The sequence below is a fragment of the Lactuca sativa genome, chromosome 3, assembly GCF_002870075.4.
Source record: "Lactuca sativa cultivar Salinas chromosome 3, Lsat_Salinas_v11, whole genome shotgun sequence".
Classification (NCBI taxonomy): Eukaryota; Viridiplantae; Streptophyta; class Magnoliopsida; order Asterales; family Asteraceae; genus Lactuca; species Lactuca sativa.
In genome coordinates, this window is record NC_056625.2 from 57,752,415 (window position 1) to 57,766,587 (window position 14,173).

Consider the following 14,173-nt stretch of genomic DNA (forward strand, 5'->3'; position numbering starts at 1 on the left):
GGAAGTCGAATCCCCCTCCTGGCTAGCTGAAAATCGACTTTTATAGCCTTTGTAGCCGACTTACGTACGCTGGGCGTAAGTCGGATTACGCGGGGCGTACTAAGGATCACTACGCGATTGAGCTTATCCGAGGCCAACCAGTACGCGGCGCGTACCCTTTAGTTACGCGGGGCGTAAGTCGCTTTGATCATTACGCGGGGTGTAATTTCCATTTACGCGGCGCGTAATCTCTCCTTCAGCATTTTTGATTTCTTTTAGCTTCTAAGTCCGGTTTCCGCTTCAGTCTTTTCTTTTATGCTTTATCGACAACGAATAGCTGCAAAACATAATTCAAAGCATTATGAGTACTTTTTAGTTCTAAAATAGAATAAATAAGGCCAAAATATTAAGATAAAGTGCATAAAAATATATATAAAAATACACATATCAATGAAGATAATGATGATGATGAACATGAGTCTTGTATTGATGGTGAAAATGAAGATAACATAGATGAACTTAGAAATGTTGCCTTTGAATTTAATGAGGATGTAGTGCATATGAATAGGACATCAAATGATCCTTTCTTGAGTAAGCTATGTGTTGATGATGAGGATGCAAACAACATTGTAGATGATGACAATGGGAGAGAAGTTGAAGTTAACATACAAGCTGATTCCATATTTAATGAGCTATTACACTGGAAAAAACAAAAACTAATTCTAGGGATGAGATTTAAGGGTCCAGGGCAAGTAAAATCAATGTTGTGTAACTATGTTGTAGCTAATGGATATCAATTGTGTTTTGAAAAAAAAATGATCGGACAAGACTTTTGGTGAGGTGTAGCAAAGGTGCTTGCACATTTAGATTATGGGCTTCCTGGATGAGTGATGAAGAGAGTTTCCAAATCAAGTCACTAAAAGCTGATCATAATTGTGCTAGGAACTTCAAGTTTGGATCATTGGTGACATATGCATGGATTGGGAGTCACTATACCAAAGAGATTGTAGAAAGTCAGAAAATAAGTGTAAGGAAGCTTAGGTTAAAGGTAATGGCCAAGTTTGGTATCCAAGTTAGTATGGGGCAATGTAGAAGAGCAAAGAAGTATGCACTGAAACTTGTTGAAGGAAACCTTGTTGAACATTATGGTAAGCTATGGTCATATGGTCATGAGATTTTAAGGACAAATCCTGGGCCAACTGTGAAACTAGATATGGAGGATGGGCCAGATGGAAAGAAATATTTTAGCAAGTTCTATTGTTGTTTTCAAGGAGTTAAACAAGGTTGGATTGAAGGGTGTAGAAGGGTAATTGGTCTTAATGGATGTTTTCTTAAAGGTGTTTTTAAGGGAGAATTGCTTTGTGCTATTGGGAGGGATGCAAATGACAAGATATATCCTATTGCTTGGGCAGTGGTTAATGTGGAGAACAAGCAGAATTAGAAGTGGTTTCTAGAGCTTCTCATTGATGATCTACACTTGAATTTAGGCAATGGTTTCAGTTTAATGTCAGACCAACATAAGGTTAGTATTTTACATAGTAATGCATTTATGTTAATTTTAGACTATCTGAATTTAACCTTTTTACTAATACAGGGTTTGATAGAGGCTGTTAAAGAGTTGCTGCCATATGTAGAGCATATGCAGTGTGCTAGACATATTTGCCAGAATTTGCAGAAGAGATTTACTGGTGCCATATATCATACCTTGTTTTGGAGAGCATCTAAAGCCACAACTGAGCATGCTTTTAAAGTTGTGATGAAAGAAATTGAGACATTGAACCCAGAAGCCCATCAATATCTCATGGAGAAAGATCCTAAAACATGGTCTAGAGCTTTCTTTCAAACTGGAAGGTGTTGTGATGCAGTTGAAAATGAGTTCTCAAAAAGTTTTAATGCTGTAATAGTAGATGCTAGGAAGAAACCCATAATAACCATGTTAGAGGAGATAAGATTATACATGATGGACATAGTCTACAACATGAAATTAAAGGGACAACAATGGGGAAATCATATTTGTCCAGAGATAAGGGATAAGGTGAATTTGCTTAAAAAAGCTCAAAGGCATTATCAGGTACTACCAAGTGGATTAAACCAGTTTGAGGGAAGGGGAGCAATAGATGCATATGAGGTGGACTTAGAAAGAAAAACATGCTCATGTAGGTTGTGGCAATTAAATGGATATGGATGTGCTCATTATGTAGCTAGCATATCCTTTCTTAATAGAGATGTAGAAGCCTATGTAGACAACATGTTTAGCACAACCACATTTAGAAAGGCATATAATTACAGAATTGCTCCCATGAATAGCAGTGACATGTGGCCAGAGACAAACTATACTCCACCATTGCCTCCTATTAATAGAAGGACGCCTGGTAGGCCAACTACTAAGAGGAAGAAATCCACTACAGAGAATATAGGAACACACAGGGTTTCTAAGGCTGGAAAGAAAATCAGATGTAGTATTTGCAAGGAGATAGGTCACAACAAGGCCACTTGTCCACAGAGAAGGCCCCAAAAGTTAAATGTGAAGAAACAGAAGAAACAAAAGTATGTGTGAACCAAAATGCAGGACAGGTAAAACAATTTAAAATATAAGATTAATTACATATAATTTGTTACTAATATAATTATATCATGCCATGTAGGGTAGTACAAGTGAACCATAACAACATGAAGAGGTTGAAATGACTCCAATTGAGATGGATACTACTCAAAATGATATGCAAGTTGCTCCTACTGATGTTGAATCTAGTAGTGCAGGGGATTTTATTTAATATGTGCAATTCACTCCACCTAGAAGTTATGAAGGTGATGAGGGTGTTATGGGTGAGGAAGCTGATGTGGTTGAGGAAGCTGTTGTAGTTGAGCAAGTTGTTCAAGATGAGGAGGCTGAGGAGGTTGATCCTGTTATCTAAGTTGATAATGTAAATGTTTAGGAGGTTGATGAGGTTAATCATAATGCCCAAGTGGATAATGGTAATGTTCAGGAGGTTGCTCCTGTTAACCAAGTTCAGCAGGTTTGTGTTAGGCCAATTTCAGATATTTTGAAGAGGATAAGGAGAAGAAAGTCAGAGAGAATACTAAAGCTGAAATTAGGCAAAACAATTGGTGGTGTTGATGATCCAAGAAATTCGAAGGGAAAAGCTCTTGTAATTGATTAGTGTTTATTGTAATTTGTGTTTAAAGTTTATGTAATGGGATGATGATAAATTGGATTTTAAGTTTATGTAATAGGACGATGGTAATTTATATTTAAAGTTTATGTAATAGGATGTTGGTAATTTATATTTAAGTATGTGTGACATTAAAGGGTATTTTGGTCATTTAAGTATGTATGAAAGAAAAAGGGTAATCTGGTCATTTAAGTATTTATGACATAAAAGGGTATGTTGGTCATTTATTTATTGATGACAAATAAGGGTACGTAGGTAATTTATTTATGTATGCAAGAAAAGGGTAATTTGGTCATTCCGTATTTATGACAGAAAAGGGTAATTTGGTCATTTATTTATTGATGACAGATAAGGGTATGTAGGTAATTCATTTATGTATGCAAGAAAAATGGTAATTTGGTCATTTAAGTATGTATGACAGAAAAGGGTAATTTGGTCATTCATTTATGTATGTAAGAAAAGGGTAATTTGGTTATTTAATTATGTATGATAGAAAAGGGTATGTTGGTCATTTATTTATGTATGCAAGAAAAGGGTATGTTGGTCATTTATTTATGTATGACATGAAGTATGAAAGTATGTTACCATTTTAAGTAAAATCATGACATTTGGCTTTGAATATTTATGCATGGAAAAAATTGGAATAATGTGTATGCATGAGGATGTTTTATATGGCCCCGGATTTGGTTTTTTAATGGCTTCACAGGTCCCATTTTTTCATTATTAAAATGGTCCCCATACACATAGTGTACTTCCACATGGACCACTTCCTAATTAAATATATTTGTTGGGAATATAGACCATGCATATGTTTAATAAACATCATCTGATTATACAAAATGCCCTACAATTGGGACTTTGAATATTTTTTTTACATTACTTATCATATGCCCTTTCATTAGGGACTTACCACTTTACAACATCAACACATTAAGGTTGATAACCCCAACTTATAACTAAAACCAGCTTCAATACATACAAAATGCCCTTATGGAACTGACTTTTTAGTCTGCCTTTACAAAAAATACAAGGGATCCCAAAAAAACAAAAGCTTACCCTAACCAACCAAACTAACTACATTGAGCCTCTAACTTCAAAACACATAGGACCAAGCAACCAAACAACAGGGCAACTATCATCCTGTACCTGCCTATTGACTTCATTGCATCATGAACTTCTTTCTCACTCTTTGCCACCTTATACTGCTCCTGTGACAACAAAAACTCCACTTCAACAATCCTTCTCCTCAAATTGTTCATCTCAGACATTTCATCTTTGGCATCCAGTTTCTGCTTCAGAGAATATAGTAGGTTTTGGTAGTACTCGTCTGCCTGTTCTTCATCTTTCCATTCAAAGAAGCTACATTTCCTCAACCTAGTCTATAAAAAGACAATAAAATTAGGGTTTGACTGACAATCACAAATCAACTACCTTTAATGTACCAGCGAAATGGGTTTTATTCACAGTGATCGTCAAGAAGGAAATAAAATTAGGGTTTTTAACAGATGAAACAAAATACAAATACACCATTGTCGTTTTTACAAAAAGAAACAACACATCAAACCATAAAATACTAACTTATCAAAATCAAGAGAATCGGGACCTACCATACTGTTTTGACAATTCCAGAATCGCCTCCCAGGGTTTGTTATCTTCCAACAAGTTCGTTCTTTAGCTGGAACGTCACAATCACAAACCTTTACCCCTTCTTGCGACTGAACATGAGTGACTTGTAGCTGATTCCTTGACGTCGATGAGCTCGAAGACATTCTTCTTCAGGATGGAAATAGTCGGGGAGGGAGAAGTCTTTGACTTTTCAGAGAAGGGTAAGTAAAGATTGAAAGGAGGTCCGAATGAGGGTTTCAATTAATAAGCCTGTATCAACAACTGGACCACGTAAGCTTATTGGACACATCAGCGTGCCACATAAGCATTGTAACCGGGAAACCTTCTAAAATGGTGTAATTAAAAGGTCAGTTACGAGTTTAATGGTATAATGTACCAAAAAAAAAACTTTAAGGACCAAATTAGCCAAACGTTAAAAGTTCCATGTGCTACTGTGACATTATCCCTTCTAATTATAACATGTTTATAATATTAGAATATATATATATATATATATATATATATATATATATATATATATATATATATATATATATATATATATATATATATATATATATATATATATATAATGTCACTGCATAATCAGTGACGGACCTTAGTGGTGCCCAGGGGGTTCCGGGCCACTGCTCCGATTCTGAACGTAGTGTAACTATTTTTTTTTTAATGTTTTTTTTTTTGTGTTTTTTTATTAGATGTACCGGCTTAAAATACGAGTGCCACTACTAATTTAGATTTTTTCGGAAACTTTTTTTTAGTGTAACTCCTAAAACGTTCTGCATCCGCCACTGTGCACAATAAAATTATGAGTTTTGTCCGATTTCACCATAATAAGTCATCTAAGTTTTACTGTAAATGTCAATTAAATCATTATCGTTAGTTTTTAACCATTCATCCGTAACCAATAGCGATGGACGCAGGATTTCACAGTAGGGGTTGCACGGGAAAGTCAGAGGTTGCACGATAGTAGAAAAAATAAAAAGTTTCGAAAAATTTTCCGTTGCAGCCGGAAAAGTCAGGGGTTGTCGGTGCCACCCTGAACCCCCTACATCCACCCCTAGTAACCAATTATTCTAAACTACATGAATGACCCCTATGGTTAAAATTTAGTTCGTAGTTGTTCCCTTATCAGCTATGATTTAAATTACACGACCAAAACTGTTACATTTCTAAAACTCTAGGAACCAAAGTGTAAATTTCTTAACATCTCCCCCCATTAAATTACCTTCTAATTCTGAATCAAAATCCTTTTTCTTGATCTGCGTTTGAAACCAGATAAACTAGTTCATCATCCACTCGTTCTTCAGTCCCTATATAAATACAGCAAGAAATCGAAAGTGAAAGATTTAATTAGAAGTTTTTAGTATTGAAGAATCTATGTCACAGTCAGCATTAAGAGCAAATGAATATGTACAATCATTCGTATTAGACACAAAATTCTCACCGTCGGATTAGGGACATAAAGATAATTTGGTTCCCAAGCTTTCGATTCCGTGCCCACCGCTATTCTCGAGGTCACATCGATCGTCATTTGTTGTTATTTCCAATTAACTCTTAACTCGATTCTTACACGACCGAAATCAGATCTCAAGTTTAGGTTAATTTAAATTTTCAAAGCAAATGAAATTGATCCATCTTACTGCATTTTGGACCTTCCAAAGTCAATGCAGTCGTTTTTGTTGTTCTTACTGTAAATTTAAGGTAGCTACTAAATACACAACCCATGAACACCCTATTTTTTAAGTCAACCATTTACTACTAAAAACACACCCTAAATCTGGGGAAATGTGTAAAAAGACTGAAACCTTTTGTGAGCATTGTTATTCCTTAATCAAAAGATTCCAAAAATCCGAAAAATATGTCATTTACAAGATTTGAACCCTAGCCTACTATAGAACATGGCTGCGAAATTTCCAACAGGCTAAACAACTTTTCGATTTTAATAGCTGAAATATTATATATAAAGTACTATAATACTAAATCTATTATTATTAATAATATAGTTATTATTATTATTAATTATATTATTCTTAAATATATTATTATTATTATTATATGATATATATATATATATATATATATATATATATATATATATATATATATATATATATATATATATATATATATATATATATATATATATATATATAAACGTATTTTATAACGTATAAATTCACTTAAAAATGTATATAACTCGTATTTGAAGGTATTTGTATCCGTATTTAAAAGTATACTTACTCTTTCAAATATATAGTTTCAATATATAAATACCTTATACCTTTAAATTTTATTTATACCTTTAAACATATTTTTATTGTTTTTTTATATATAAAAATAACGTTTTAGTCAACGACCAACCACTGCCTTTGCCGCCTACAACAACGGCCGGCTACCGCTTAGAACACGCCGGCAGCCTACCGACAACATCTACATTAACGTTCGTCCACAGTGTAGAAAAAATAGAAAGAGAAAAGAGAGAGTTCGTGATCGTGAGGAAGAAATATTGATAGGAAGAAACAAATGAAGATAGAGACCGAACAGTTCAATGACAACAATGCTCCGGTGGCGACAGTCAAAGAAACAGATGGAGATTGAGATTAATGTTTTTTTTTGGGAAAGAGGCCACAGCCCTGGCAAAGATTATGACAAGGCTTTAGGGTTTTGAGTTTTAAAAAAAGAGATAGGGTTGGATTTTATAATGGGCTAAAAGATTATATATTTCTTTTCTTAGTCATGTTTTAGAAGATTATGTTTTTTTAATAAAATTATATTTATTAAAAACAAAAGAAAAAAATATATATTAATTAATAGATATTAATTAAAAGTTAAAAAGTATGTTTTAGAAGATTACGTTTTTTTAATAAAATTATATTTATTAAAAACAAAAACAAACAATATATATTAATTAATGGATATTCATTAAAAATTAAAAAGTATGTTTTAAAGATTACGTTTTTTTAATAAAATTATATTTATTAAAAACAAAAACAAAAAATATATATTAATTAAAAGTTAAAAAGTAATTACTATTTATTTATCAACTAATAATTACATTTGACTAATCATAATAAAAAAGTAAGTTTTTTTAATCATTAAAGGGTGTTTTTTTAGTATAGGTTGTTTTTTTAGTATTTAGGGGTGTTTATTTAGCCATTCCCAAATTTAATTACAGGTTGGTTATCGATACATCAATACAGCTAGGAGTATGGGGTTTACGAAGAGGTATTTGAATCTTATAGGTTACATTCGTTTTTTCCTTATTAATTATAATAACAAATCATGTTGAACCCTATTTGCAGGTAGGGCATGGTCTTAAGGCAGCCATTGAGGAAGGAATCGAGAGGAAGGATATCTTCATCACATCCAAGCTATGGTACACAATGAACTTTTAGTAAATTTGATGATAGATTGAAAGCAATATAGAGTTTCCTTTAACATACATACATTCTCATACATGTGTCATGATTTGTCTCTAGAGAGGGTTCGTTTAGCATTGTTGAACACACTTCAAGAGCTTGAGCTTGACTACCTTGATCTTTGTCTGGTAAACATCATTATGGTTTCAAATTCAAATTCTATTCCAAGAAATTTTAATAACATTGATTTATAGATCCGTTGGCCATTTTGTCTTAAAGAAGGAGCAGTAGGCCTCCTAAGGTAGGAGATGTCTTGAACTTCGATATTGAAGGCGTTTGGAGAGAAATTGAGAAGCTCTTAACACAAAACCTAGTTCCAACGAAGTTATTCCCATGGGGGTTTTGGTTTCAAACGCAGATCAAGAAAAGGGAATTTGATTGGGGCAATCAAAAGGCGATTTAACTTAATGGGGAGAAGATAAGAAATTTACACTTTGGTCCCCACAAGTTTTAGAAATATGACAATTTTGATCGTGTAATTTAAACCATAGTTGGTAAGGGACCAACTACGAATAAAATTTTAACTGTAGGGGCCATTCGTGTAATTTAGAATAACTGGTTAACGGAGAAATGGTTAAAAATTAATAATAATGACTTAATTGACATGTACAGTAAAACTCAGATTACCTATTGCACAATAAAAAAACATAAATGATTAAATCGGACAAAACCCATAATTTCATTGTGCTACGGTGACATTATCGCATATATTTCCATTAAGGTTTTATTTGGATGGTAGATAAAAATATTTTGGCCATTTTACTATTAATACGTAATGTAGTTTTTACAATTTAAACTAAAATAGTTGTGAACATTTTTGTTTTAGCCAATTTTTGTTGGTTATAAGTTATATACGCTTTTTTGACATGTCAGTTTTTCGGTGTCATGTTAGTTATTATGTGGTGTCACATCAATGTGTTAGGTTAATTATATGAAAATTTTGATATTTTTGAAAAATAGCTAACAATTTATTATATTTTAAAACTAAAGATCGGTGAACCTTTTCATTTTGGCCAATTTTCTAATATTTTACATGTGATGACGTCTTGGTTTTGTGGGTGGTTGACATGGTTGCTCGTGATATGCTACCATAGTCTCCATCCTAAAATAATAACTCATTATAAGGTTGTCTCACAATATTCTAACATGGTTGCACTTGCACATAACAGTATGGAGTAACTCTATCTTAAAATAATCATTATTATAACTTATAAAGCAAGCTCATATTATTTTGACATGGTTGTATCAATTTGACGTGTGCCAAACGTTCACACATAACTCCACTTAGTTCATCTGGAATGCATATCAAGGATACCTTCCGTGGTCCATTTGGCAACAACCACTATTTATGAACACCACCCTATCCTGACTGTTAGTGGTCGGTAGTTGTCGTGGTTATTTGTGGTAGAGAAGACTAACCCAAAGCCCAATTAGTTCTTTCTCTCTATCTCTCTCTATAATTTAAATAATTAAAAAAATATATTTTCAATTTAAATTATTGACAAATAAGATGAACATAATGACTTGGGGTGATGGATATACCAACCTTTAATAGTTGCGTGTGATGATGATATGAGAGTGATGAAGACTTACCATATTTATGATTAGCAGCGGATACTCTTAATAACCTTATAATGGGTGTTGGGTGTATGATTATTAAACTTTATATTCAAAGATTTTGACATTATATCTATAAAATAGGAAAATTTTAACCAAAGATCGGTTCTAATTAAGGATTAATGGTCGAGTAATTAAGATACAATATGTGGTAACTTTCATGAGACTTCAATGGATGGTAACATGTAACCTACTAAAAAGCGTCGTAAATCAAAACTTTTGTCATTTTTCTGGTTTAAATTGTAGAAAGAAGTTGTTATCTTATCGAAATGGCCAAAACATTGGGTCTTTCTTTTAATTAACCATATATTTTTAGATACTGACGTGATACCACCTAATGTCATGTCATTTGCCATATAAGAAAAACCGACACATCAATGGGTGCTTCCATTATTCGGGCAATATCGAAAAGAAAAGTTCGGTGTCAAGTGTTTGCTTTAAATAAATACAATTGCATATTTTTATTTTGATATCAAAAGATAAATGCAATATTTTTTTTTCTTGATAATGCTTTGATAGATCAAAGTAAAATATTTACCCTTAGGCAAATGGCATAAATGTTTATAACCTTTAATGACACTTCACAAGATGTTTTTCCTTTCTTTTATTTAAACATTTAACTCATGGTTACATTTTTTATTAACTATATGTCTATATGCACTACAAATCGTTACTTCAGTTCCAAAACAAAAATAATGTAGGAATTCAAGAAATATGATCCAGTTCAGAATCTACAATATTTTTTGCTAAACTTAAACGATTCTTGAAATTTAAAAATATATTTTCTGTTTGAATTTTGCTTGAAAGTCTAATACAAGGCTAGTGACAATTTAAAGTAAACCATAAACACAAATTTTTATAGTAAAATGAATCATCTTTTTTTTTTTTTTTCAAACGGTAATTTAACATTGTCAAAGTTTATTAAACGAATGATAAAAAAGAATGTCAAAATATATTACTAGTATAATACGGAGTATATAATATTATATGTTAATGATTGGGCTGAAATGGGTCGACAAGTTTAACGTTATATTGGTCCAGACATGGGCTTTCTTATTCAATTATTCTATTTATTTTGGTTCGTATTTTTTTTTTTACATGATGAAATTATGTAAATGTGTAATATCTATAATTTTATTTTTTAAGGTTTAAAAACAAAATCATGCAAACTATGCTAGATAAAAAAAAAGATTTACTTTATCAACAATAACAAATCAATATTATTGTCTACTCATTTAAGTATGTATTGATAGTATTATATATTTATATGACAAATGTAACAAAAAAAAAAAAAAACTAATAGTACTAGTATGTGTGAGACCCGTCTACCATACGAGTTGATTAAAAAAAAATTAAATATAAGGTGTAAACATTAAATATTTTTTAAAGTAAAATTTTGAAATAAATATAAATGAAATGATGACACTACTACGAAAAAGTACCTAAGACTTGCTTAATAGGCCCCAGTTTCTGAAAAAACCGCGCTATACTATGAAGAAACCAAGTTTGATAAAGGAGAGTACCATATCAGCCGACTTCAAGCAAAAAATCGGGTTTTGTAGTATACTTAAAGAACTCGGTTTCTCTTAAAACAATTGGGGATTTTAGCTGTAGGGTTTTGTGACTCGGTTTTTAAAACACAACCGGGTTCTCTAAATTTGAAACACATTATATGATTGTCATAGGAGCCGTTTTTCAACAACCAAGTATTTTTGACATAACCTGTTATCGAAAAAGGATAATAGTCAGAAGATATGCTTCAAGAGTTCTAGTTTTCCCGGGAGTTTATTAAAACATCAACTTCCAATTCTTTAATTTTTTTAGGACGTTCTCTTTATTGTCTAATTAATGCACCTCGAAAATCTTGTGGCATATAGGTAGCTTATAAGTCACAACTATAATTTAAAAAAAAAACACAAATAAATTATAACTTATAACTGTATATATTTATGCAAGGGTTCTTGTTATTAATAAATACTAGATTATGACCCTCGTTAAACGCAAATAATATAAATTAAATACATATCACATTAATAGGTGGTATTGTCTTAGTTGAAATTTTAATAAAAATGTTAGTTAGATTCGTTTTTAGAGTTTTGAATCAAACTTGTTAAATAAAAATATTAAATATTTATATTAGAGAAATTTAGTTTTCTAATACAATAATTTTTAACATAAATGATCCACATGATCTTTGTTTTATCACGATATGATGTGACTCCTTGATTAAAAAATGGTGTGTAGTAGATTTATGAATTGACTATGTTCGGTGTACCAACCCCCATGGAGGCTCGTATGGCTCTTTTCATATTGGCCCTATAAAACCAAAAGCAAAAATAAGTTGTTATATGTACCAACAACCTTACATTCTGCAAGGAAATTTGATAAACATTACAATTAAAGTGCATTGCCATAGCCATAAACATCAAATTCAAACATGTAATTTGGTCAATTTCTAAAGTATTTTTTCCTTATAAGAATTAAAATATGATTTCTCAGGCTACGCCCAATCACATATACATATCTTTCGCTTAAAGAAATTATTACAAAAAAACGTGTTATGAACAAAAAATAATATTAGTTTCATAATTTGTCAAAGGTTAACACTAATAAATTATAATGAACTTTTACAAATCTTGCATTTTGGTCACCACATCCAACTAACAAATGAAATTCAATTTAATGGATTGATTCAACAAATGAAATTCAATTTAATGGATTGATTCAAGAAGTGCATCAATGACTTCTTGTAGCTGAATTTGGGGAAATGCTAAGAGCTACCGAGATATGAGGGAGCAGTCTATGAGGCTATGGTTGGTTTCTGGAGGGCAATATAAATTCAAAATCGTTAGCACATATCTTTCACACATGCTTCAATTATCAAATTTAGATCAAACTTGTCAAAATCAAATTACAAAAAAAAAAAAAAACCTCAGATATATAACCTACTAATCAAACAGCATATTTTTCATAGAAATAAATTTCACAAATCTACAGTTTACATTTTATATAATATTCTTAAATTATATCTTACATTTTCATCTTTAATGGTCGCTAAGACCTCTTTGTCCCCTATTGATGTGACATGAAAAAACTATAAAGTACACACATGCTTAATTGTACCGACAAAAATCAATATTTTTTTTATGATAACTATTGATATAAGTTTAAATTATATAATAAAAAAAGTAAAATGAAATATGAGGGTAAAAATAATCCAAAAACTATTTAACATAATGTATATTTCATAAATGGAAGTTAAGTATATAAACCTCATCTACTTGTTGGAGATCAACAATAACATGAAAATTAAATTTATGAAGGAAATCATCATTTGCAGGGTAGATGATGGAGGACAAAGCGTTACTACAATTAGCATATGTGCTTTCTGTACTGGCTTTGGCAAGAAATCTTAACAATAAAGAAGATGTTATTTTTGTTGCTTTAAAATAGGATCATTGATAAAGATCCTAGTCGTAGTGAAACAATTGTAACGGAGAACCGTTCTAAAACGATGCATAATGAAGTTAGTATAAATGTATATTCATTTACTAGTTTATAACCCGTGGGAATCATGATTATAAAATTAATTAAACTTTCATAATAAAAACTTAAAATCATTAATCAATTATTTTAAATAAATTATTAATTAAGAGATATTTTTTAATTATATAAAATTATAAACATAGATTTAAATAAACACGTGACTTTATAATATGTATTCATTTTATTTTATTTTTATTCTAATGTTATTTAATTTAATATAATTAAAGTTAAAAATTTAAATTTTAAAATTTAAAATGAAGAATTAATAGTTTGTCATATGACATGAAATTAATTAGAAAGCTTAATAGTGTGATACATGTCAAAAGGAGAACCAACCTATTCATTTATTAGAATAGGGATAGTAAAAGGAAGAATAATATTTTGAAATCTTTTTAAGGTATAAGTTGTGAATCTGAGTAATGAACAAACCTCTATAATAAGATATTTTTCCGTATTGAATAACAACTACCATAGGAGTTTGTTTGTTATTTTTTAAATAGTATGCAGATTGTTGTGCATACTCATCCCAGAGTGTTATATTTATTTGTTTGCTTCTATAAAAACCAAATAAATAAATAAATATACAATATAAAATGACATTATAAAGTAAAATTTGACACAAAATTTTGAAAAGTAAAAAAAAATATCATCTTCCAAAAAAGTGGGATCCTAAGATATTATCTTAGAGATTTTCGACTATTCATTTGGAAAAAAATTAAGATATCAGTTATATTGATTCAAAATTTCAAATTAATTGACTTGCTTATTTAATGAGTTTTAAAATTCAAACAAATATCTCAAACTGATTCATTT

The 14,173-nt window shown here is 30.9% G+C and overlaps 1 protein-coding gene across 1 annotated transcript; it reads left to right on the forward strand.

Annotated features, from left to right (window-relative positions):
• The first annotated feature begins 1,483 nt into the window (after window positions 1-1,483).
• On the forward strand, window positions 1,484-3,140 carry LOC128132761 (uncharacterized). Its single transcript, XM_052769701.1, has 6 exons — window positions 1,484-1,501; window positions 1,574-1,667; window positions 1,845-2,526; window positions 2,625-2,657; window positions 2,777-2,876; window positions 2,919-3,140. Exons 1-6 carry the CDS (start codon window positions 1,484-1,486, stop codon window positions 3,138-3,140), a joined length of 1,149 nt encoding a protein of 382 aa, XP_052625661.1.
• Window positions 3,141-14,173: the final 11,033 nt, after the last annotated feature.